Source organism: Oryx dammah, unplaced genomic scaffold, assembly GCF_014754425.2.
Source record: "Oryx dammah isolate SB20612 unplaced genomic scaffold, SCBI_Odam_1.1 HiC_scaffold_17, whole genome shotgun sequence".
NCBI lineage: Eukaryota > Metazoa > Chordata > Mammalia > Artiodactyla > Bovidae > Oryx > Oryx dammah.
In genome coordinates this window covers 24,059,707-24,086,897 of record NW_024070201.1, presented here as the reverse complement: position 1 = coordinate 24,086,897, position 27,191 = coordinate 24,059,707, and the positions used below count along the sequence as shown (strand labels likewise).

Genomic DNA, 27,191 nt, shown 5'->3' with positions numbered 1-27,191 from the left:
GACTCTTGTGCCCTGATGTGATTGTCAGTGCTCATGGGGGCATGGGGGGAAGAACTTTCCTTTGTGGGAAGCAGAAATGTCCTCTGTCAGTAATCCCAGGAAGAGGGAATTCTTGGGATGGAAATGAAGATGAGAGAAAAGGACTTCAGACTGGGGGACGAAGTAACTCCTTCTCTCTCTTCCTTGGGTAGGAGAAGGCAAACTTTTTCTACAAAGATCCAAATAATAGATATTTTAGGCTTTGCAGGGTGTATCTGCAGCAGGTATATCCCAGCAGGCAAACAACCATAGACAGTATGTAAATGATGGCCGTGGCTGTGTTCCAGTAAATTTTACAAAATGGGCAGCAGGCTGGAATTGGCTCCTGGGCTATAATATGTCAGCCTCTGTTTTAAAGCCTTGGGGTGATGGCCGTAGGACCTAGAGAGGATGAGCATGCCATAGGGAGATATGCTAACTCCAAGTAGATGCTTGGCAAAAAGCTATGCCAACAGGCTACCTCTCAGGACCCTCTAAGCATGTGGCTGTAAGACACTAGTTTCTAATAGTGGCTCTATGATAGGGCCTGTTATTTCTCTCTCCAATTCCTAAGCTTCTCTTCCAGTAAAAGTTACAGTGTTGGCTTAGGTGTGTTAAGGGAATTAATGAAGGGCCTACCCCATTCTTGGGACCAAGAGGTGAAAGTGGCAGCTGTTCTCTGACCCTGAGTGGTGGTGGCTCCAGTGGACCCTAGAGGAGGACACGGTCTCCAGAGAAGGCAAGAATTGAAGAACAGAAGTCTATTCCCAGGAAAGATGAAGGCATCAGGGAATGAAGAGTGAATAACCGCAGATATTTCTCTGTAAGCAGGTGTGGACTTAAGCCATTATAACTCGGAAGATCAAGGAAAATGAGGTCTTCTTTTTAACCACAGGTGATGAAGACTGGGCATGCCCATTGGTCAGGCTGGGTCATCATAACACTAACACACATGGGGAGCACAGAGTGGGTGGTCAACCAACGGTTGCCAGGGAGACTGACCTCTCCAGTCCTGTCTGAGGTGAACCACTGGGCCTTAGCCATTAGCCTCTTTGCAGCACACTGACTGTGGCAAGCACTGAAGTCAACTGGGCACATCAGAGGAATTGCTTTAACGGCAATCCCAAGGTATCATACGGCTGTGCTCAGCTTCCACCCCACCAAGAAGAAAAGCCCTTCATTGTCAGCCATGGCGGAAGAGTAACTCTGGGAGATCATCTCAAACTGTTGGGTGATGTAGCCGGCCTCCCTGACAGCAGCCTCCATTGCCTCTGGGCCCAGACAGAGGCTGGAGACCTCTGCTCCCCGATCACATAGTAGCTGCTCTTCAGGGCATCCACGAGCACCAGGAAGGCCCCTGGCTTCAGCAGGCTGCTGCAGTTAAGGGCCGTGCGGCAGGCAGGGAGGTGCAGGTAGGTGGCATCTTGGCACAGTGTGCTGAGCAGGCAGTTGGCCAAGAGCAGGGGGATGGCCCTCAGCAGCCAGCTCTGAGTCATGTCACACGTCAGGACCTGCTCGACTGCCCGCCTCAACTTCTCCTTCTCTGGCCCCTTGACTCTGAAACACACAAACCAACATACATGGGTGATGACCCCACTCGTGGGGAACCCAGATCTCTCAGGTCAGGTATGAAAATGGTGATGCTATCCCAAATGCTATATCCTTAGGAGCACCCCTGTTGTAAAAACAGAGAAAGAAGACATTTTGGTGTCTGAATGTGACCATATTACCTTGTGGTGGGTTAAATTTTTTTAGGAAGTGAATAAGAATATAGAAATAATAATCAAAATACTTGCCTGCTTGCTTCTACAATAAATGAACTGTCCCCATGAAGTGGAAATTCTTCTTCCACTGCTTAGACTAATGCCTGGATCATTTTATTATTATTATTATCATCATCATCATTATTGCATTTGTCCCCTCTGCCAAACTGTAAGGTAGTGGCTGTTTGACCTGCAAATATCAGATTGTTGTTGTTTTTCAGTCACTCAGTCATGTTGGACTCTGAAACCCCATGGACTGTTGCACAGTCCCTGTCCTTCACCACCTCTCAGAGCTTGCTCAAACTCACATCCACTGAGCGGGAGATGACATCCAACTGTCTTGTCCTCTGTCATCCCCTTCTCTTTGCCTTCAATCTTTCCCAGCATCAGGGTATTTTCTAATAAGTCAGCTCTTTGCATCAGGTGGCCAAAGTATAGGAGCTTCAGCTTCAGCATCAGTTCTTCCAGTGAATTTTCAAGACTGATTCCTTCAGGATTGACTAGTTTGATCTCCTTGCAGTCCAAGGGACTCTCAAAGAGTCTTCTCCGACACCACAGTTCAAAAGCATCAACTCTTTGGCATTCAACCTTCTTTATGATCCAACTCTCACATCCGTACATGACTACAGGAAAAACCATAGCTTTAACTATATGGACCTTTGTTGACAAGCAATGTCTCTGGTTTTTAACACACTGCCTAGGTTTCTCATAGCTTTTCTTCTAAGGAGCAAGCGTCTTTTAATTTCACGGCTGCAGTCAACATCTGCAGTGATTTTGGAGCCCAGGAAAATAAAGTCTGTCACTGTTTCCATTGTTTCCCCATCTATTTCCCATGAAGTGATGGGACTGAATGCCATGATCTTAGTTTTTTGAATGTTGAGGTTTTTTTTTTTTAAATTTTATTTTTACTTTATTTTACTTTACAATACTGTATTGGTTTTGCCATACATTGACATGAATCCACCATGGGTGTATACAAGCTCCCAATCCTGAATCCCCCTCCCACCTCCCACCCCATATCATCTCTCTGGATCATCCCCATGCACCAGCCCCAAGCATCCTGTATCCTGTATCGAACATAGACTGGCACTTCATTTCTTACATGATAGTATACATGTTTCAATGCCATTCACCCAAGTCATCCCACCCTCTCCCTCTCCCTCAGAGTCCAAAAGTCCATTCTATACATCTGTGTCTCTTTTGCTGTCTCGCAAAAGATGTCATCATTACCATCTTTCTAAATTCTGTATATATGTGTCAGTATTCTGTATTGGTGTTTTTCTTTCTGGCTTACTTCACTCTGTATAATCGGCTCCAGTTTCATCCATCTCATTAGAACTGATTCTAATGTATTCTTTTTAATGGCTAAGTAATACTCCATTGTGTATATGTACCACAGCTTTCTTATCCATTCATCTGCTGATGGACATCTAGGTTGTTTCCATGTCCTGGCTATTATAAACAGTGCTGCAATGAACATTGGGGTACATGTGTCTCTTTCAGTTCTGGTTTCCTTGGTGTGTATGCCCAGCAGTGGGATTGCTGGGTCATAAGGCAGTTCTATTTGCAATTTTTAAAGGAATCTTCACACTGTTCTCCATAGTGGCTGTACTAGTTTGCATTCCTACCAACAGTGCAAGAGGGTTCCCTTTTCTCCACATCCTCTCCAGCATTTATTGCTTGTAGACTTTTGGATCGCAGCCATTCTGACTGGTGTGACATGGTACCTCATTGTGGTCTTGATTTGCATTTCTCTGATAATGAGTGATGTTGAGCATCTTTTCATGTGTTTGTTAGCCATCCGTATGTCTTCTTTGGAGAAATGCCTATTTAGTTCTTTGGCCCATTTTTTGATTGGGTCGTTTCTTTTTCTGGAATTGAGCTGCATAAGTTGCTTGTATATTTTTGAGATTAGTTGTTTGTCAGTTGCTTCATTTGCTATTGTTTTCTCCCATTCAGAAGGCTGTCTTTTCACCTTACTTATAGTTTCCTTTGTTGTGCAGAAGCTTTTAATTTTAATTAGATCCCATTTGTTTATTTTTGCTTTTATTTCCAGTATTCTGGGAGGTGGATCATAGAGGATCCTGCTGTGATTTATGTCGGAGAGTGTTTTGCCTATGTTCTCCTCTAGGAGTTTTATAGTTTCTGGTCTTACGTTTAGATCTTTAATCCATTTTGAGTTTATTTTTGTGTGTCGTGTTAGAAAGTGTTCTAGTTTCATTCTTTTACAAGTGGTTGACCAGTTTTCCCAGCACCACTTGTTAAAGAGATCGTCTTTACTCCATTGTATATTCTTGCTTTCTTTGTTGAAGATAATGTGTCCATAGGTGTGTGGATTTATCTCTGGGCTTTCTATTTTGTTCCATTGATCTATATTTCTGTCTTTGTGCCAGTACCATACTGTCTTAATGACTGTGGCTTTGTAGTAGAGCCTGAAGTCAGGCAAGTTGATTGCTCCAGTTCCATTCTTCTTTCTCAAGATTGCTTTGGCTATTCAAGGTTTTTTTGTATTTCCATACAAAGCTTGAAATTATTTGCTCTAGTTCTGTGAAAAATACCGCTGGTAGCTTGATAGGGATTGCATTGAATCTGTAGATTGCTTTGGGTAGTATACTCATTTTCACTATATTGATTCTTTCAATCCATGAACATGGTATATTTTTCCATCTATTAGTGTCCTCTTTGATTTCTTTCATCAGTGTTTTATAGTTTTCTATATATAGGTCTTTAGTTTCTTTAGGTAGGTATATTCCTAAGTATTTTATTCTGTTCGTTGCAATGGTGAATGGAATTGTTTCCTTAATTTCTTTTTCTACTTTCTCATTATTAGTGTATAGGAATGCAACGGATTTCTGAGTGTTGATTTTATATCCTGCAACTTTACTATATTCATTGATTAGCTCTAGTAATTTTCTGGTGGAGTCTTTAGGATTTTCTATGTAGAGGATCATGTCATCTGCAAACAGTGAGAGTTTTACTTCTTTTCCAATTTGGATTCCCTTTATTTCTTTTTCTGCTCTAATTGCTGTGGCCAAAACTTCCAGAACTATGTTGAATAGTAGCGGTGAAAGTGGGCACCCTTGTCTTGTTCCTGACTTTAGGGGAAATGCTTTCAATTTTTCACCATTGAGGATAATGTTTGCTGTGGGTTTATCATATATAGCTTTTATTATGTTGAGGTATGTTCCTTCTATTCCTGCTTTCTGAAGAGTTTTTATCATAAATGTATGTTGAATTTTGTCAAAGGCCTTCTCTGCATCTATTGAGATAATCATATGGCTTTCATTTTTCAATTTGTTAATGTGGTGAATTACATTGATTGATTTACGGATATTGAAGAATCCTTGCATCCCTGGGATAAAGCCCACTTGGTCATGGTGTATGATCTTTTTAATGTGTTGTTGGATTCTGATTGCTAGAATTTTGTTGAGGATTTTTGCATCTATATTCATCAGTGATATTGGCCTGTAGTTTTCTTTTTTTGTGGCGTCTTTGTCAGGTTTTGGTATTAGGGTGTAGGTGGCCTCATAGAATGAGTTTGGAAGTTTAACTTCCTCTGCAACTTTCTGGAAGAATTTCAGTAGGATAGGTGTTAGCTCTTCTCTAAATTTTTGGTAGAATTCAGCTGTGAAGCCGTCTGGACCTGGGCTTTTGTTTGCTGGAAGATTTCTGATTACAGTTTCAATTTCCATGCTTGTGATGGGTCTGTTAAGATTTTCTATTTCTTCCTGGTTCAGTTTTGGAAAGTTGTACTTTTCTAAGAATTTGTCCATTTCTTCCACGTTGTCCATTTTATTGGCATATAATTGCTGATAGTAGTCTCTTATGATCCTTTGTATTTCTGTGTTGTCTGTTGTGACCTCTCCATTTTCATTTCTAATTTTATTGATTTTATTCTTCTCCCTTTGTTTCTTGATGAGTCTAGCTAATGGTTTGTCAATTTTATTTATCCTTCCAAAGAACCAGCTTTTTGCTTTATTGATTTTTGCTATGGTCTCTTTTGTTTCTTTTGCACTTATTTCTGCCCTAATTTTTAAGATTTATTTCCTTCTACTAACTCTGGTGTTCTCCATTTCTTCCTTTTCTAGTTGCTTTAGGTGTAGAGTTAGGTTATTTATTTGACTTTTTTCTTTTTTCTTGAGGTATGCCTGTATTGCTATGAACTTTCCTCTAAGCACTGCTTTTATAGTGTCCCACAGGTTTTGGGTTGTTATGTTTTCATTTTCATTCCTTTCTATGCATAATTTGATTTCTTTTTTGATTTCTTCTGTAATTTGTTGGTTATTCAGAAGCGTGTTGTTCAGCCTCCATATGTTGGGATTTTTAATAGTTTTTCTCCTGTAATTGAGATCTAATCTTAGTGCATTATGGTCAGAAAAGATGCTTGGAATGATTTTGATTTTTTTGAATTTATCAAGGTTAGATTTATGGCCCAGGATGTGATCTATCCTGGAAAAGGTTCTGTGAGCACTTGAGAAAAAGGTGAAATTCATTGTTTTAGGGTGAAATGTCCTATAGATGTCAATTAGGTCTAATTGGTCTATTGTATCATTTAAAGTTTGCATTTCTTTGTTAATTTTCTGTTTAGTTGATCTGTCCATAGGTGTGAGTGGGGTATTAAAGTCTCCCACTATTATTGTGTTCTTGTTAATTTCCCCTTTCATGCTTGTTAGCATTTGTCTTACATATTGCGGTGCTCCTATGTTGGGTGCATATATATTTATAATTGTTATATCTTCTTCTTGGATTGATCCTTTGATCATTATGTATGGCCTTCTTTGTCTCTTTTCACAGCCTTTGTTTTAAAGTCTATTTTATCGGAGATGAGTATTGCTACTCCCACTTTCTTTTGGTCTCTATTTGCGTGGAATATATTTTTCCAGCCCTTCACTTTCAGTCTGTATGTGTCCATTGTTTTGAGGTGGGTCTCTTGTAGGCAGCATATATAGGGATCTTGTTTTTGTATCCATTCAGCCAGTCTTTGTCTTTTGGTTGGGACATTCAACCCATTTATGTTTAAGGTAATTATTGATAAGTGTGATCCCGTTGCCATTTACTTTATTGTTTTGGGTTCGGGTTTATATGCCCTTTTTGTGTTTCCTGTCTAGAGAATATCCTTTAGTATTTGTTGGAGAGCTGGTTTGGTGGTGCTGAATTCTCTCAGCTTTTGCTTGTCTGTAAAGCTTTTTATTTCTCCTTCATATTTTAATGAGATCCTTGCTGGGTACAGTAATCTGGGCTGTAGGTTATTTTCTTTCATCACTTTAAGTATGTCTTGCCATTCCCTCCTGGCCTGAAGAGTTTCTATTGAAAGATCTGCAGTTGTCCTTATGGGAATTCCCTTGTGTGTTATTTGTTGTTTTTCCCTTGCTGCTTTTAATACTTGTTCTTTGTGTTTGATCTTTGTTAATTTGATTAATATATGTCTTGGGGTGTTTCGCCTTGGGTTTATCCTGTTTGGAACTCTCTGGGTTTCTTGGACTTGGGTGATTATTTCCTTCCCCATTTTAGGGAAGTTTTCAACTATTATCTCCTCAAGAATTTTCTCATGGTCTTTCTTTTTGTCTTCTTCTTCTGGGACTCCTATAATTCGAATGTTGGAGCGTTTCATATTGTCCTGGAGGTCTCTGAGGTTGTCCTCATTCCTTTTAATTTGTTTTTCTTTTTTCCTCGCTGATTCATTTATTTCTACCATTCTATCTTCTATTTCACTAATCCTATCTTCTGCCTCCATTATTCTACTATTTGTTGCCTCCAGAGTATTTCTGATCTCATTTATTGCATTATTCATTATATATTGACTCTTTTTTATTTCTTCTAGGTCCTTGTTAAACCTTTCTTGCATCTTCTCAATCCTTGTCTCCAGACTATTTATCTGTGATTCCATTTTGATTTCAAGATTTTGGATCATTTTCACTATCAATATTCAGAATTCTTTCTCAGGTAGATTCCCTATCTCCTCCTCTTTGGTTTGGTTTGGTAGGCATTTCTCCTGTTCCTTTACCTGCTGGGTATTCCTCTGTCTCTTCATCTTGGTTATATTGCTGTGTTTGGGGTGGCCTTTCTATATTCTGTGGAGTTCTCTTTATTATGGAGTTTCCTCACTGTGGGTGGGGTTGTATCAGTGGCTTGTCAAGGTTTCTTGGTTAGGGAGGCTTGTGTTGGAGTTCTGGTGGGTGGAGCTGGATTTCTTCTCTCTGGAGTGCTATGAATTGTCCAGTAATGGGTTGTGAGACATCAGTGGTTTTGGAGTAGTTTTGAGCTGCCTGTATATTGCGGCTCAGGGGTGTGTTCCTGTGTTGCTGGAGAATTTGTGTGGTATGTCTTGCTCTGGAACTTGTTGGCTCTTGGGTGGTGCTTGGTTTCAGTGTAGGTATGGAGGCGTTTGATGAGCTCCTATTGATTAATGTTCCCTGGATTCAGGATTTCTCTGATGTTCTTAGGATTTGGACTTAAGCCTCCTGTTTCTGGTTTTCAGTTTTATTTTTAACCTAGCCTCAGGACTTCTCCATCTATACAGCACTGATGATAAAGCATCTAGGTTATAGATGAAAGGTTTCTCCACATTAAGGGTCACCCATAGAGGTTCACTGAGTTACACGGAGAAGAGAAGAGGGAGGAGGTAGTTAGAGGTGACTGGAATGAGATGAGGTGGGATCAAAAGAGGAGAGAGCAAGCTAGCCAGTAATCACTTCCTTATGTACACTCCACAGTCTGGACCACTCAGAGGTGTTCACAGAGTTATACAGGGAAGAGGAGAGGGAGGAAGTAGACAGAGGTGGCCAGGAGGATAAAAGAGGGAAATGAAAGGGAGAGAGAGAGATCCGGCCAGTAACCAGTTCCCTGAGTGTTCTCCACCGTCTGGAACACACAGAGATTCGCAGGGTTGGGTAGAGAAGAGAAGGGGGAGGGAGGAGACAGAGGCCACCTGGTGGAGAAAAAGGAGAGTCCAAAGGAGGGGAGAGTGGTCAAGCCAGTAATCTCGCTCTCAGGTAAAATTGGGTACTGAAGATTGGGTTTTTACATGTACAAAATTGACAACAAATACCAAAAAGCAAAGATTAAAAATCTGGAGTAGAGATTGGATTTTCAAAAATACAATATTAAAGAAAAGAAGAAGAAGAGGAAAAAAAGAAAGAAAAAACAAGCAAACAAACAAAACAAACAAACAAAAACACAAAGCCACAAGAATTATTAAAAATAATAATTAGAGAAATAGAGTACTTAAAAATTTAAGAAAGTTAAAAAAAGAAGAAAAAAAGAAAAAACAATCACACAACCCCATCAACTCAAACAAAACAAAACAAAACAAAAAAATGATTGTAAAACTAGTAAAGGTATATCTGGCCCTTTCTCTGGTGTTGTGGGTTGTGTGGGGTCACTTCCAAGGCATTTCGCTCTGTTTAACTTCCTCTGTTTGCTGGTCTCTTCAGTGTCTGATTTCCGTCTTGACACAGAGAGGGCGGTGGTGGACACACTAGGCTCACTATTCAGTCATGTTGTGGGGAGGGAGGGATGCTGCAAACAAATATTACTGGCGTGTGCTTTCAGTGTCTCATCCACTCTGGGCTTGCCCCTGCTCCCGGCACACACTGCTCAGGCTCTACTCCGCTGGGGAACCGTCTGAGGCTGGCCCTAGGCTTCATGCACCTCTCCGGTCTAAGCCGCTCAGGCTCAGCGCTCAGGAAGCCCTCAGAGGCGCAGACTTGGTTGGGCCTGTGTTTTGTGCCCTTCCCAGGTCCGAGTAGCTCAGGAGTTTGGCGAGCGCAATCGCTGCGACTATGGCCTTTCCCTGCTGCTCAGTTTTCTGGGTGTACCACTGGCGTTCCTTCTCAGGCAGATGATGACTATCCAGAAGCCCCGGAAGTCTTAGTTAACAAAGAAGCCTGCTTGCATTTTGGTAGGTAATGTCTCTCTTGGGCTGCGATTGCCCCCTTCCAGCCCTTAAGGCTCTGGCTGCCTGTCACCGGAGGGGGATGGTCTGCAGCCGGCTATTTCCGATCCGTCCTTTGTTCTGTGCGCAGTCCTGGCCGTGTCTTATGTTCGAGCGTTTTGCGTGGTAGCTATCCCACAGTCTGGTGTGCTAGCCCAAGTTAGTTCGCTCTGTCCACGCATGGGGCGTTCCAGCCCGATTCTCAAAAAAGCACTGCAGCCCGCGCCTCCCGTGGCCCGATTCTTAAAAAGCACTGCCGGCTGCATCTCCCGCTCCTCCCTGCCCAGCCCCAACTTGCTAGTGCCAGATGCAGGCGTCTGTGTTGCTTTTCCTCTGGGGGAGTTACTGTTGGGCTCGTAATCTGTTGGTTTTAATTGTTTATTTATTTTTCCTTCCTGTTATGTTGCCCTCTGTGCTTCCAAAGCTTGCCACAGACTCGGCTGTGAGAATGTTTCCTGGTGTTTGGAAACCTCTCTTTTTAAGGGTCTCTTCCTGGCACGGGATTCCCTTCCCAGGATGGAGCTCCCTCTCTACCTCCTTTGTCTCTTTTTTCGTCTTATTATATCTTTTCCTACCTGTTTTTGAAGCCAATGATCTGCTTTGCTGGATGCCTGATGTCCTCTGCCAGCATTCAGAAGGTGTTTTGTGGAATTTACTCAGTGTTGAAATGTTCTTTTGATGAATTTTTGAGGGAGAAAGTGGTCTCCCCGTCCTATTCCTCTGCCATCTTAGGACCGCCCCCCCCGAATGTTGAGTTTTAAGCCAATGTTTTCTCTCTCCTCTTTCACCTTCATCAAGAGGTTCTTTAGTTCTTCTTCACTTTCTGCCATAAGGGTGGTGTCATCTGCATATATGAGGTTATTGATATTTCTCCTTGTAATCATGATTTCAGCTTGTGCTTCATCCAGCCTGGCATTTCGCATGATGTACTTGCATATAAGTTAAACAAGCAGGATGACAAATATACAGCCTTGACGTACTCCTTTCCCAATTTGTAACCAGCCCATTGTCCATGTCTGGTTTTAACTGTTGCTTTTTGACCTGCATACAGGTTTCACAGGAGGCAGGCAAGGTGGTCTGGTATTCCCGTCTGTTTAAGAATTTTCCACAATTTGTTGTGATCCACACAGTCAAAGGCTTTAGTGTAGTCAATGAAGCAGAAGTATATGTTTTTCTGGAATTCTCTTGCTCTTTCTATGATCCAATGGATGTTGGCAATTTGATCTCTGGTTCCCCTACCTTTTCTAAATCCAGCTTGAACACCTGGAAGCTCTCAGTTCACGTACTGTTGAAGCATAACTTGGAGAATTTTGAGCATGACTTTGCTAGCGTGTCAGAATAGTGTAATTGAGTGGTAGTTTGAACATTCTTCAGCATTGCCTTTCTTTGGAACTGGAATGGAAGCTGACCTTTTCCAGTCCTGTGGCCACTGCTGAGTTTTCCAAATTTGCTGGCATATTGAGTGCAGCACTTTCACAGCATCATCTTTTAGGATTTGAAATAGATCAACTGGAATTCTATCACCTCCACTAGCTTTGTTCATAGTGATGCTTCCTAAGGCCCACTTGACTTTGCACTCCAAGATGTCTGGCTCTGGGTGAGTGATCACACCATTGTGGTTATCTGGGTCATGAAGATCTTTTTTGTATATTTCCTCTGTGTATTCTTGCCACCTTTTCTTAATTTCTTTTGCTTCTGTTGGACCATACCATTTCTACCCTTTATTGTGCCCATCTTTGCATGAAATGTTCCCTTGGGATCTCTAATTTTCTTGAAGAGAGCTCTAGTCTTTCCCATTCTATTATTTTCCTCTGTTTCTTTGCATTGTTTACTTAGGAAGGCTTTCATATCTCTCCTTGCTCTTCTTTGGAATTTTGCATTCAGATAGGTATATCTTTCCTTTTTGCCCATGTCTTTTACTTTTCTTCTTTTCTCAGCTATTTGTAAGGCCTTCTCAGAGAGCCATTTTGCCTTTTTGCACTTTTTTTTCTTGGGGATGGTCTTGATCACTGCCTCCTATACAATGTTATGAACTTCCATCCATAGTTCTTCAGGCACTCTGTCAATCAGATCTAATCCCTTCAATCTATTTGTCACTTCCACTGTATAATCATAAAGGATTTGATCTAGGTCATACCTGAATGGCCTAATATTTTTCCCTGTGTTCTTCAATTTAAGTCTGAATTTTGCAATAATGAATTCATGGTCTGAGCCACAGTCAGCTGCCTGTCTTGTTTTTGCTGACTGTATAGAGTATTTCCATCTTCGGCTGCAAAGAATATAATCAATCTGATTTCGGTATTGACCATCTGGTGACATCCATGTGTAGAGTCTTCTCTTGTGTTGTTGGAAGAGGGTGTTTGCTATGACCAGTATGTTCTCTTGGGAAAACTCTGTTAGCTTTTGCCCTGCTTCATTTTGTACTGCAAGGCCAACCTTGCCTGTTGCTCCAGGTATCTCCTGGCTTCCTACTTTTGCATTCCAGGAAATATTGGATTTAAATGCTGAAACAGTATCTTTGTAGTAGCTGCTGATCCACGTGGGAGTCATCTATAACCATTTGTAGAAACTGTTGATCATACCACACAACTGTGGCCGGGGCCCTTTTAGAGAGATGAAAATGCCTGGTTTCCATTCTCAGTCTCCAAAAAATACTGCAGATAGGGAGTTTGATTCCTGATGAAGATAGTTTTCTTAGCCTTGTGAGGAATCCTTCCTTTTCTGCCAAGTCAATGGGGTTTCTTGAGAGAAAATTCATTGATGAAAGGAGAGAGTCAAGGGCAGGAAGTAGAATTGGTGCCTCAGATCCCTTTGGAATTTATTAGTGGAGGAATGAAGGAACAAGCTAACCAATGAAGAACATTCAATAACACAAAGTGCACAAGAGAAAGTCAAGAAAGGAAACCAACAAAGGAGAAAGAAGTAGCAGAGAATTAGAGGCAAGAGAAAGAAAAGAAACACTGAGGATGTCACATGCCCAGAAGGCCACCAAGCCCAAACAGGAGGAGTGATGACCGGGTATCAAACCCTTCGAGGAAGTTAATCAAGAAAGCACTGGGTGCAAATCCAGGATTACATGCAAAGAACACACAGTCACTGGCTCCAGAAGAAGCCAGCTGCTAGGGCAACAAGACTTGATGGAGAGATTAGAGGATGGCCCAAGATAAGAGTAAGTGAGGGAGAGATTTACAATGGGATCATTTTGCATGAGGAAAAGTTGATTGTTTAAATAAAACTTGGAAATTTACCTCCAGTGAGAATGATTTCAGACAATAGCAATTAGTTATGGACATCGTATTTAAGTATTTAGCTAAGATCCTAATCCCAGCATGTATAATCAGTTATTTACAAGCATCTTTTAACTGTGTTATAATTTTCCATTTAAGGAGATTAAATTTTCTTTAATTTTCCATTTAAGGAGATTAAATTTTCTTAAATTTTCCATTTAGTAAGATTAATAACAAGCATATGAAAAGATGCTCAATATTGTTGACATCAGAGAAACAAATATCAAACCATTAGCTATCACTTAACACCCACTAGGATAGCTATAATAAGAAAGATCAATAATAACTAAGTGTTGGCAAGGTTATGGAGAAACTGAAGCCTATGTACACAGCTGGTGAGATGGTAAAATGGTTCCTTTTATATGCAACTGTTTTTTACTTTGGAAAACAGTGGAATTTCCAAAATGATTGTTTTAACATAAAGATTTAACATGACGCAGGAATTCTACTCATAGAATTATTCCCAAGAAAAATGAAACATGTGTCCACACAAAATCTTGTCCATGAGTATTACTCAGCAGCATTATTCATTATAGTTAAAAGATGGAAACAACCCAAATGTCCATCAGCTTATGAATAGATAAATAAAATGTGGTCTGTCTACACAATGCAGTATTATTCAGTGTGCTCAGCTATGTTCAACTCTTTGCAACCCCATAGACAGTAGCCTGCCAGGGAGCCATCAACTGTAGCCTGCCGGGCTTCTCAGTCCATGAGATGCCCAAGAATGCTTGCCATTTTGTCCTCCAGGGGATCTTCCTGACCCAGGGATCGAACCTGTGCTTCTTATGTCTCCTGCATTGATTCAATTCAGTTCAGTTCAGTCATTCAGTCGTGTCTGACTCTTTGTGACCCCATGAACCACAGCACATCAGGCTTCCCTGTCCATCACCAACTCCCGGAGTCCACCCAAACCCATGTCCATTGAGTTGCTGATGCCACCCAACCATCTTATCCTCTATCATCCCCTTCTCCTCCTGCCCTCAATCTTTCCCAGCATCAGGGTCTTTTCCAATGAGTCAGCTCTTTGCATCAGGTGGCCAAAGTACTGAAGTTTCAGCTTTAACATCAGTCCTTCCAATGAACATCCAGGACTGATCTCCTTTAGAATGGACTGGTTTGATCTCCTTGCAGTCCAAGGGACTCTCAAGAGTCTTCTCCAACACCACAGTTCAAAAACATGAATTCTTTGGCACTCAGCTTTCTTCACAGTCCAACTCTCAAATCCGTACATGACCACTGGAAAAACCATAGCCTTGACTAGACGGACGTTTGTTGGCAAAGTAATGTCTCTGCTTTTCAATATGCTATCTAGGTTGGTCATAACTTTCCTTCCAAGGAGTGAGAGTCTTTTAATTTCATGGCTGCAGTCACCATCTGCAATGATTTTGGAGCCCCCAAAAATAAAGTCAGCCACTGCTTCCACTGTTTCCCCATCTATTTGCCGGATGTGACTGGATGCCATGATCTTCGTTTTCCGAATGTTGAGCTTTAAGCCAACTTTTTCACTCTCCCCTTTCACTTTCATCAAGAGACTTTTTAGTTCCTCTTCACTTTCTGCCATAAGGGTGGTATCATCTGCATATCTGAGGTTATTGATATTTCTCCCGGCAATCTTGATTCCAGCTTGTGCTTCATCCAGCCCAGCGTTTCTTGTGATGTACTCTGCATATAAGTTAAATAAGCAGAGTGACAGTATACAACCTTGATGTACTCCTTTTCCTATTTGGAACCAGTCTTTTGTTCCATGTCCAGTTCTAACTGTTGCTTCCTGACCTGCATACAGGTTTCTCAAGAGGGAGGTCAGGTGGTCTGGTATTCCCATCTGTTTCAGAATTTTCCACAGTTTATTGTGATCCACACAGTCAAAGGCTTTAGCATAGTCAATAAAGCAGAAATAGATGTTTTTCTGGAACTCTCTTGCTTTTTTGATGATCCAGCGGATGTTGGCAATTTGATCTCTGGTTCCTCTGCTTTTTCTAAAACCAGCTTGAACATCTGGAAGTTCACGTACTGCTGAAGCCTGGCTCGGAGAATTTTGAGCATTACTTTACTAGCATGTGAGATGAGTGAAACTGTGCAGTAGTTTGGGCATTCTTTGGCATTGCCTTTCTTTGGGATTGGAATGAAAACTGACCTTTTCCAGTCCTGTGGCCACTGCTGAGTTTTCCAAATTTGCTGGCATATTGAGTGCAGCACTTTCACAGCATCATCTTTTAGGATTTGAAATAGCTCAACTGGAATGCCATCACCTCCACTAGCTTTGTTCATAGTGATGCTTCCTAAGGCCCACTTGACTTCACATTCCAGGATGTCTGACTCTAGGTGAGTGATCACACCATCGTGATTATCTGGGTCATGAAGATCTTTTTTGTACAGTTCTGTGTATTCTTGCCACCTCTTCTTAATTTCTTCTGCTTCTGCTAGGTCCATACCATTTCTATCCTTTATTGAGCCCATCTTTGCATGAAATGTTCCCTTGGGATCTCTAATTTTCTTGAAGAGATCTCTAGTCTTTCCCATTCTACTATTTCCCTCTATTTCTTTGCATTGATCACTGAGGAAGGCTTTCTTATCTCTCCTTGCTGTTCTTTGGAACTCTGCATTCAAATGGGTATATCTTTCCTTTTCTCCTTTGCTTTTCACTTCTCTTCTTTTCACAGCTATTTGTAAGGCCTCCTCAGACATCCATTTTACTTTTTTGCATTTCTTTTTCTTGGGGATGGTCTTGATTCCTGTCTACTGTACAATGTCACAAACCTCCATCCATAGTTCATCAGGCACTCTGTCTATCAGACAAGTCCCTTAAATCTATTTCTCACTTACACTGTATAGTCATAAGGGATTTGATTTAGGTCATACCTGAATGTTCTAGTGGTTTTCCCTACTTTCTTCAATTTAAGTCTGAATTTGGCAATAAGGAGTTCATGATCTGAGCCACAGTCAGCTCCCAGTCTTGTTTTTGCTGATTGTATAGAGCTTCTCCATCTTTGGATGCAAAGAATATAATCAGTCTGATTTCGGTGTCAACCATCTGGTGATCTCCATGTGTAGAGTCTTCTCTTGTGTTGTTGGAAGAAGGTGTTTGCTATGACAAGTGCATTTTCTTGGCAAAACTCTATTAGCTTTTGCCCTGCTTCATTCTGTACTCCAAGGCCAAATTTGCCTGTTACTCCAGGTGTTTCTTGACTTCCTACTTTTGCATTCCAGTCCCCTATAATGAAAAGGACATCTTTTTTGGGTGTTAGTTCTAAAAGGTCTTGTAGGTCTTCATAGAACTGTTCAACTTCAGCTTCTTCAGCTTTACTGGTCTGGGCATAGACTTGGAATACTGTGATATTGAATGGTTTGCCTTGGAAACGAACAGAGATCATTCTGTTGTTTTTGAGATTGCATGCAAATACTGCATTTCGGACTCTTGTTGACCATGATGGCTACTCCATTTCTTCTAAGGGATTCCTGCCCACAGTAGTAGACGTAATAGTTATCTGAGTTAAATTCACCCATTCCAGTCCATCTTAGTTTGCTGATTTCTAGAATGTCAATGTTCACTCTTGCCATCTCCTGTTTGACCACTTCCAATTCGCCTTGATTCATGGACCTAACATTCCAGGTTCCTATGCAATATTGCTCTTTACAGCATCGGACCTTGCTTCTATCACCAGTCCCATCCACAACTGGGTGTTGTTTTAGCTTTGGCTCCATCCCTTCATTCTTCCTGGAGTTATTTCTCCACTGATCTCCAGTAGCATATTGGGCATCTACCAACCTGGAGAGTTTATCTTTCAATGTCCTATCTTTTTGCCTTTTCATACTGTTCCTGGGGTTCTGAAAGGCAAGAATACTGAAGGGGTTTGCCATTCCCTTCTCCAGTGGACCACATCCTGTCAGGCTCTCCACCATGACCCGTCTGTCTTGGGTGGCCCCTCACGGCATGGCTTAGTTTCATTGAGTTAGACAAGGCTGTGGTCCGTGTGATCAGATTGGCTGGTTGTCTGTGATTGTGGTTTCCGTCTGTGTGCCATCTGATGTCCTGTCTTAGTGCCTGCCATCTTACTTGGGTCTCTTACCTCGGATGTGGGGTATCTCTTCATGGCTGTTCCAGCAAAGTGCAGCTGCCACCCCTGACCTTGGACATGTGGTAGCTCCTTTTGGCTGCGCCTGTGTGCCATCGCAGCCACCACACCTGCATTGGTAGGTGGATTCTTTACCACTAGCGCCACCAGAGAAGCCATATATATACACTTACAATGGAATATTATCCAGTAATAAAAAGGAATGAACAACTGACACAGGCTATAACATGGAAGAGCCTTGAAAACATAATGCTCAGTGACGAAGTCAGAAACAAAAGGCCACCTGCTGTACGATTCTTTTTATATGAAACATCTAGAAAAGGCGAATCTGTAGAGACTGAAAGCAGGCCAGGGTTTGCTAGGCACTGACAGGACTATGGGGGAAGGGGAGTGATTGCTGATGTGTATAGGGTTTCTTTGGGGAGCTAGGAAATGTTCCAAAATTTTGCTGAGGATCATGCAATTCTGCAAACATACTAAGAACTATTGAATTGCACACTTTGCAAAGGTGAATTATATCTTCTGTGAATTTTACCTCAATAAAGCTATTCTTTTAAAAGAGAGAGTGGAGAGGACTTTCCTGGTTGCCCAATGGTTAAGAATCTGCCTTTCAATGCAAGGGATGCTGGTTCGACCCATGGTCTGGGAACTAAGATCCCACATGGAATGGAGCAACTAAGCCCACGTGCTGTAACTACTGAGCCCACATGCCTCAACTAGAGAGAAGCCCATGAGCCTTTAGGAAGAGCTGGTGAGCCACAACAAAAGATCTGACGTGCCACCACTAAGACCCAGGACAACCAAATAAATACATAAATATTTTTAGAAAGAGAGAAGCTTAGAAAGATATTACTTTCAGGGAATTCCTACCAACCAACAAGCTGAGATACACAAAGAATGATCATCACCTGTGACTGGGTCTACCAATGGGTTGAAATGACAATAGGGTGACCAATTTGCCCCAATCAGTCTAAACCTATCTGTTTTTTTGAACTGAAAATCCCACGTCCTGGGAACCTGTCTCAGTCCTGGGCAATCCAGGAAGGTTTATCATTCTAAAACTAAGGAAACCAGTTACAAAGATGCCACCCCCCTGGTAAAATGTGGATGATTTGACAGAGCATTTTAAGAATTAAAAAAAAAAATTCCAAAAGTATGGAAGTCTGTGTGAAACATGGCTTTGAAGAGGTAGATTAATCTAGAATAGAAAAAATTCAAATAACCTACCTGCACCTACGGATAACTTAAGTGTATACAAAAAGAAGTGACAACACAGTGTTCTTTTGAATGGGTCTAAAGATGATGCTGTCTATTGGAAATGACTTGGTAATTTGTATTTAAGTGATTACGTCAGAGGCAGGTTAGACCTCTGGGCCCTGTTGTGTATGAAGCTATTTTAAAAACACAAGTTGCCACAGGACTAGTACTTGCCAGTCAGATGATGATGGAAATTGTTCCCAAACTGTGAGACACACTGTGAAGTCTGGAAAGCTCACAGAGAAGGTGCCAATTTGAGAGGGAAATTTGTTAGGAACACCCGCTGTCATGGATACCTGCTTGTCCTCGGATGTACTGCAAACACTGCTGAACTCAGTTGCCAAGGCAGTCATGTAAAGATTACACCTCAGGGCTTCTCAGGGCCCGTGATCCACCTGCAGTTAAATGGACTCGCCTGAAGACGCAGGCAATTACCACTCAGCCTCACATTTAGCTCAAAGGGTGGGGAATAAACATACACCAGGAAAACGTGAGGCAGTTCTACAGAAAGCTAACAGCCATGTGACCATTTCTCTTTCTAAAGATCTAGTCTTTCAAAGGCATCAATATGCAAAGAAAAAAAAGCACCAATTTCCTCTGTAAGTATGCTGCCTATAAAAGCCTGAAGGAATTGGGGAGGAAGCAGGGAGGAAGGGATAAATCGGGGACTCCTGGGAAGAACACTTTGCAAGAATGTCTTTCCAGACCCCAGGTAGTTATCCCGAGATTTAGAGCAGGTTCCTCCTGCCCCGACTCTGCAAGGCAAGAGGTAAATCAGAATGCCCTGGACAAACTGTTTTCGATTCCATTTACCTCTCCAAGCCCCATCTCCAGAGATTCCAGCAGGCCCCCCTAAGGGGAAGTCATCAAGGCATATAAAGGAAATAAAAAGCTAAATCAGCTTAGATGTCAATGTGTGACTTGTAAGAGCAAGGACTAACCACCGGGAACCCTTCAGTACAGGCCTTAGCTGCATGATACGGCAGGAGGAAGCCTCCAGAAAGCAGAATACATGCGGTCACTTCATTTATCAATATGTTTTGACCTTCGATTGTGTGTCAGGAAGAGCGGTAGGCAGAGGGGACCCAGGGTGGAATGAATGAGAAACAAATCCTTTCCTCGGGGAGGTTATAGTCTGGGAGGAACAAGTCATCCAGTGATCTTCCACAAAACTGAAACAGTGTCTGTGATAAGTGCTAGGGAGCAGGGACACAAGGCAGTAAGAGAAGAAGGCTGGAAGCTTGATCTGTCTGGAGCATCAGGGAGAGCTCTTCCCGGAAGGAGTAAGGTGAACAGAGAAACAGAGGATAAATAAATAGGAATGAAAGGGGCAAAAGAGAGTAGGGATGGAGGAGGATATTCCAGTGAGGAAATAGCAGGTATAAAGGCCCTGGGGTGGGAGGAGACACAGAGATGAGAACACCAGGTACGGCTGAACCTCAGCAAACCAAGCAGAGCAGAGCAGAAAGGGAGGCCAGACAGTGAGCTCCCAGGTGGTATGGGAGCTGCTCGTCTGGGAATCACAAGGCACGCGCCAGACTAGACATGGCTTCACGGACCATGCTAACAATTTTGCTTTTTATCCTAAAAGCCATGGGGAGACGTTAAGGGATGCTAAGGAGGGGAGGGATGTGATCAGATTTACATTTTGAGGCAATCAATTTGGGACAAGAGGAGAGGTGGGAGGTCAATTAGGAAGACAAGGGTGGTAGCACAAACCAAGAAAACAGCCTGTGTTTTGCAAAATTTGGGAAAAAATGTACTGGTCTGAGAGGAACTCAGGCAGTGAAGTGGATAGAGCTTGGTGCTGGTCATGAAACATGACTGAGGGGAAAAGGACAAGATTGGCCTCCAGGCTTCCGGCTTCTCCAATTAATTATATGATGGGGTCCTTCATTGAGCTAATACCAGAGATAAAACAGATTTGGGGACAATCACAGCTCTATTCGGGCACACTGAGTTTGAGATATTTTGACATACATGAGTAGAAATAGTTTACCTTTAAAGGAAATGGCCAGTTGAAGGTTTTTCAACCTGTCCTGTTAATTTCCCCCGAGAGAATGCAGTGAGAGTCCTCATTCAAGACAAAGACGTACTTATAAAAGGCAGAAGCTTGTCCTAGATATCCCTGTGACAATTGTCATCACCATCAAGATCTTGATTTTGAGAAGAATGTCAGTCTTTTATGAGATATTAAAATACAGAGATGCTTTGGGATAGAGGCAGTTTGGGTTTCCCTGGTGGCTCAGATGGTAAAGAATCTGCCTGTAATGTGGGAGACCCAGGTTTGATCGCTGGGTTTGGGAAGATCCCCTAGAGAAGGAAATTGCAACCCACTCCAGTATTCTTCCCTAGAGAACCCCATGGACAGAGGAGCCTGGTGGGCTACAGTCCATAGGGTTGCAAAGAGTTCACACAACTGAGTGACTCACACACACACACACACAGAGGCTGTTGACTAGTTCACAGAACAAATTTGGCACAGCTGTGTCTATGTGGGGCAATAGACAAACATCTTTTTCAATAGATATGAAATTTTTTGTACGGAGAGCATTTATTTCAGAGAACCACTGCCTCTACAGTTGCTCAAGCTTTCTCCTGTCCGGTACAAGGAGGTAAGTGAAGGAGCTGCTCCCTGCGGAGGCAACTAGCAGGGACTCCAGCCTCCAGACCGCTCCCGGCTGCCCCGAAGGCTGAGGAGGGATGAGGGCTGGTTTCCAGAGCACACCTGGAAATCATCCCCACCCACCAGCGTGTCCTGACATACCTGCTGGGAAGTTCTGTTCTGGACATCGGTGCTTCTCAGGCTGTAAAATGCATTCAGTCCCCCTGCATATCTTGTTGAAATACAGATTCTGATTCTGTAGGTAAACCTGAGAATCTGCATTCCTAGTAAGTTCCCAAATAATATGAAAGCTGCTAGTCTGGGGACCACAAAGCCATATGTTCCAAGCTCCAGGAACCAGAGGTTAATTAATGGTTGTTTCTAGGTTTTCTTAAGGTAAAAAGCTCATTTTCCTTGGTTTATGCTTGAGTAGTTAGTATTTTACTTTCTGACATGATAAATGAATAGTGTGAGGCAAGAATTTGATACCAGTGTCTTACAACTTTTAGGATAATTGTAAAAATGAGTGGCATCTAAGTGTCTGAGTCACAGTGTAAAGGCAGAGAAACAGGAGACAGCTCAAACTGTCTTCAGCATCAGTCAGCACAAGCAATAGCTTCAGATAAAGGAGAAATAATCTCAGGGGAAATAGGCTGTGGGTTGATAGAGGGACTTGGAGATGCAAGAAAGACGTAAGTTGAATGGGATCACTATCATTCTCAAAATGGAAGTCTAGGATCTAGCAAAAGGATAAGGGTGCGAATGCAGAATTTTACTGCCAAAAATACAGTTCCTTAGTCTAACAGAGTGATTGGGAAGGGACAGTGTCTCAGGAGCAATTGTTATAAGCTGATGATTCTGGTTTGAGATAAGTAATGCTTTTAGTAGCCTGCTAGATATTAAGGATTCATTTCTGAATAAGATGGAAAGGCTTGTGATAGCTAGGGAAATTGAGAACAAAGTTCTAAAAGCCTTCCTGACACATGATTTGGACTTTGGAAAGGTGCACTGTCTGACAATGACTAAAAACTTTTTTATAAACTTTTCCTGAAATTCTATAAGTCCTGGGAAATCCCATATTTATTTAATAATTTTGAATATCATTTAAGTCCTCATAGCTACAGTTTTCTTCTAGTTAATGTCCATTTCATTCTGTGAAGTCACAGTGTCAATTTAAAAAGCTTGAAATTACTTTTATTTTGAAGAACAACTTAAGTTTGAAGGCTCTAGCCAGTATAAGTAATGCTTTTAGTACTTAATTCTAAGAAAAGGGTTTATAGGTTTAAATGGCATACAATAGTTTCTCTTGATTTCTTATTTAATGCCAAGAGAAAAACATGGAGCAATATTTAAGTATTGTTAAATAATTTTACAATGTTGCTCATGAGTATGGACAACAAAAATACCTTCCAAATATTCCTGGGCTTAGAAAATGTATCACTTTTTACTACAACAATCAGTGAACCTTGAAAATACTATAGCATTGAAAGAAACCAGACACAAAAGGCCACGTAGTGAATGATTCCATTTCCAGAATAGGCAAATTCAAAGAGATGGAAAGTAGATTAGGGATTGTCTAGAGTTGAGAAAGGGGTTTAGGATTTCTTTCAGGGGTGTTGAAAATGTTCTAAGATTGTGGTAATGGCTGCACAGCTCTTTAAATATACTAAAACCCACCAAACTATACACTTTTAAATGAGTGACCTGTGTGATATATACATGCTGCTGCTGCTGTTGCTGCTAAGTCGCTTCAGTCGTGTCCGACTCTGTGCGACCCCATAGATGGCAGCCCACCAGGCTCTCCCATTCTGGGATTCTCCAGGACGTCTCAATAAAGCTGTTATATACATGAAAAAAAAGAAAACATGTCACTTTTCTGTTCTTGAAAAAGGTCCAAAGACCTGTTCAGTTGACTAAGAGATGAATCAGAATTTTAAAAGTCAACAGCTAAAAAAATCATATATAATGAGCATAAAATACATCCACATAATTGCGAATATGATTCCAAGCTGAGAGCATATGATCTTGAAAGAACATATAAAAATAATACTTTCAGTGACAACATTTGGATTTAAAATCTCAAGAGTTTAACAATAAATACCAGGAAGATGCCAGAAGGACTTGAGGGTGTCAAAAAGTATTAAATTCCTCATAATATGAGAAAGAAAGAATTGCTTATTCTTACCTGATGTTGATAAGCTGAGAAAATTTATCTCCAACAGAAATGTACTATAAAAAACACTAAAGGATGTTCTCCAGGTGAAGGGAGATGATGGCAGATAGAAACCTAGATTTTCAGAAATAAGTGATGGATGCTAGACAGGACAGATCTGGATAAACATAGGAGACTTTATATTTGTTGAAATTACTGCTGACTGATGTGAATATACTTAAAACTACTAACCTGTACACTTAAAAAGTTAAGGTGATAAATTTTATGATATGTATTTTTTAACCATAATTAAAAATAAAACAATAAAAAACAAACAAAAGCACTGCTGATTTCTTACAGCAAAAGTAGTAACAATATGTGTGCATGCATGCATGCTCAGTCATATCCGACTGTTTGCCACTCCATGGACTGTAGCACGCCGAGCTCCTCTGTTCATGGAATTTTCCAGGGAAGATTACTGGAGTGGGTTGCCATTTCCTTTTCCAAGGGATCTTCCTGACCCAGGGATCGAACCCAAGTCTCTTGCATTGGTAGGCAGAATCTTTACCGCTGTACTACCTGGGAAGCCCCAGTAACAATATATTATAGTGTTATAGTATATATAGAATAAACATACAACAACAATTGTATAAGGGCCAGGAGAGTGGGTTAAAGGAATTAAACTGTTGTAATATCTTACATTGCTCATAAGATATTACAAATATATAATTTCTAGAAAAATCACACATGTGTAAACATACACACAAAACATACACACAAAAGAAGTCAATAGAGGAGATAAAGGTCCATGAAGGAGATAAAAAAGAACTATAAAAATATGTATTTAATACTAGATGCAAAAACAAATATTATTTCATTCACCAACAAGAGGCAGAAAGAAAGGCACAAATGAACACCAAACAGATGGGACAAATAGAAAATATATACCCAGATGGTATATTTAGACTCAACTGTACATTATCAGTAACTACATTAAGTGTAAACTGACTAAACAATTCAGTTAAAAGGCAGAAATTGTTAGCTTGGATTGAAAAGCAAGACCTATTACATGCTATTTGAAAAAAAAAAGTTACTTTAAATGTAAAAACATAGGTTGAAAACAAAAGGGTAGAAAAAGATTTATCTTGTATATTATTTATCTATTGCTACATAATAAATTACCCCCAAATTTAGCAATCTAAAATGAGAAACATTTATCTCACAGTTTCTACAGGTCAAATATCTGGCTACAGATTAGCTGAGTGTCTCTGGGGGAAAGTCCCTCGAGACTGCAGTGCTGGCCACTCTCATCTGAAGGCCCACCTGGGGGTAAATTTGGTTCCAAGCTGACTCCTCAGGACAAGCGAGTGAGTATAAGAGAGAGTGCTCAATAGTCTCTTTGTAAACTCTTGTTAATCTCAGAACTGATGTCCCGTCACTCTGCTGCACTATATTTTAGACTCCAGTCACTAAATCTAGTGGACACTCAAGGGGAGTTCAATTCAGTTCAGTTCAGTTCAGTCGCTCAGTCGTGTCCGACTCTTTGACACCATGAATCTCAGCATGCCAGGCCTCCCTGTCCATCACCAACTCCCGGAGTTCACTCAGACTCACGTCCGTTGAGTCAGTGATGCCATCCAGCCGTCTCATCCTCTGTCGTCCCCTTCTCCTCCTGCCTCCAATCCCTCCCAGCATCAGAGTCCTTTCCAATGAGTCAACTCTTCGAGTGAAGTGGCCAAAGTACTGGAGTTTCAGCTTTAGCATCATTCCCTCCAAAGAAATCCCAGGGCTGATCTTCAGAATGGACTGGTTGGATCTCCTTGCAGTCCAAGGGACTCTCAAGAGTCTTCTCCAACACCACAGTTCAAAAGCATCAATTCTTTGGCACTCAGCCTTCTTCACAGTCCAACTCTCACATCCAAACATGACCACAGGAAAAACCATAGCCTTGACTAGACAGAGAGAACTAAGCAACAGCATGAGTACTTGGAGTGAGGATTAGTGGGGACCATCTTAGAAGGTCCCTACCACCTTATGCCAACTTCAAGAATAAGAAGGCTGGTCTGGCCATATTAATATCAAAGTAGACGTCAAGACAAAGTGTATTACTGGAGGTAAAGGGAGATATTTCTTAATGATACAATGGTCAATTCATCAAAAAGACATAATAATCCTAAAAATGTATGCCACTAGTAACAAAGCATCAAAATGCATGAAGCAAATGTTGACAGAACTATGAGGAGCAGGAGATGGATCCACGATCATAGTTTGAGATTTTCACACCTCTCTCTCCCAGTAATTATAGAACAAGTAAACAAAAACTCATGCAGAACGTTTGAACAGTTTTATCGATCTACCTGATTGAATTAACATCTATGAGGTTAAAGCATCTGCCTGGAATGCTGGAGACCCGGGTTCGATCCCTGGGTCGGGAAGATCCCCTGGAGAAGGAAATGGCAACTCACTCCAGTACTCTTGCCTGGAGAATCCCATGGAGGGAGGAGCCTGGTAGGCTACAGTCCATGGGGTCGCAAAGAGTCGGACACGACTGAGCGACTTCACTCACTCACTCACTCATGGAAACTACACCAACAACTGGACAACATGCAGTCTATTCAAGGTAGAAAGCACACAGAATGTTCACGAAATAGACCATATGCTGGGCCACAAAATAAATCTCTGATTACAATGAAATTTAATTAGAAATCATAACAAAATCTAGGAAAAATCCCAACAATCTTGGAAATTAACCCCCCCCAAAATTACAAGTAATTTAAAGTCAAAGAAGAAATCACAAAGAAAATTATGAAATATGCTAAACTGGATAATAAAAATATGACATATCAAATATCATGGGATGAAGCTAAAACAATGTCGAAGAGTGAAGTTAAATGATCTAAGCTTCCACCTTAAGAAGCTGAAAAGAGAAGAGAATATTAACACTAAGTGAGGATGTCTCTCATGGTCCAGGGGTTAAGACTCCACCTTCCAATGAGGTGGTTGAGGGTTTGAGCCCTGATTGAGGAACTAAGATCCCACATTTGCCAAAATAACCTTGGAAAAGAACAAAGTTAGAATATGCATACTATCTGATTTCCATACTATCTGATATCTATCTGATTTCAGACTTAATATCCCTGGTAAATGGAATAAAAGGCTAGCTTAAACCCAGTGGAACTCTAGAGACTCTGCATGACACCAAAAAGGTTAATTGGGAACAAATGTAAAACTCCTGTGTGTGCTAAGTCACTTCAGTCATGTCCGACTCTTTGGGATGCTATGGACTGTAGCCCACCAGGCTCCTCTGTCCATGGGATTCTCCAGGCAAGAATGCTGGACTGGGTTGCCATGTTCTCCTCTGGGAGGTCTTTGCCTCATGTTCCTGCGGCTCCCAGGCTCTAGAGCACAGGCTCAATAGTTGTGGCGCAGGAGCTTAGTTGATCTGTGGATGCAGGATTTTCCTGGATCAGGGGTCGAACCTCTGCCCTCTGCATTGGCAGGCGGGTTCTTTACCACTGAGCCATCAGGGAAGCCCAGCTTCTGAGACTCTTATGCCTCAGTTTCAGTGTGTAAAATGGGCATAGTAAGGAGAGAAAAAGTTCTCCTCTATCCCCTTAGGATGTCTGTCTGGACCTAAGAATTAAATAGACATAAGACAGATTAACAGGAAAAAATATATACATTTAATTAATTTTTTTAATGTATACAAGGGCGTCTTCACAACAGAAGGAAGTCCTGAAGATGTGACCAGAGGAGGCAGCTTTTAGACCTTTTAGATGAAGAAATAATAAAATTGTGACGAATTGTCAAAACAAAGGGATTTGGGGCGGGGATACTAAATGGTAAAGAAGTAACTAGGAAGATCGGGATTGGTTCAACAAGGTTTGTACAAATTTCTCAGCCCCAAATGCCCTGTCTCCAGTGGTTGGAATGTCTTCTTTCCTCCTGGGACAGGGAGGGCATCTTTCATATGAGATTTTTATCTCCTGTTTTCAGGAAGAAAAAGAAGGGTCAGAGTATCCCTGTACCTGCTGTTTCTTAAGTGCTTTTAATTCACAATAATGAATATGCCAAAGTGGCATATTATAGGGGTGATACAT

General features: G+C 41.4%; 1 protein-coding gene across 1 annotated transcript; it reads right to left on the bottom strand.

Moving 5' to 3' along the window:
• Positions 1–1,149: 1,149 nt before the first annotated feature.
• LOC120876099 (nicotinamide N-methyltransferase-like) lies at positions 1,150–21,127 on the bottom strand. The gene is given in 3 exon segments (XM_040257789.1): positions 1,150–1,313; positions 1,316–1,575; positions 21,102–21,127. Coding segments are annotated over 3 exon segments (450 nt in total).
• Positions 21,128–27,191: the final 6,064 nt, after the last annotated feature.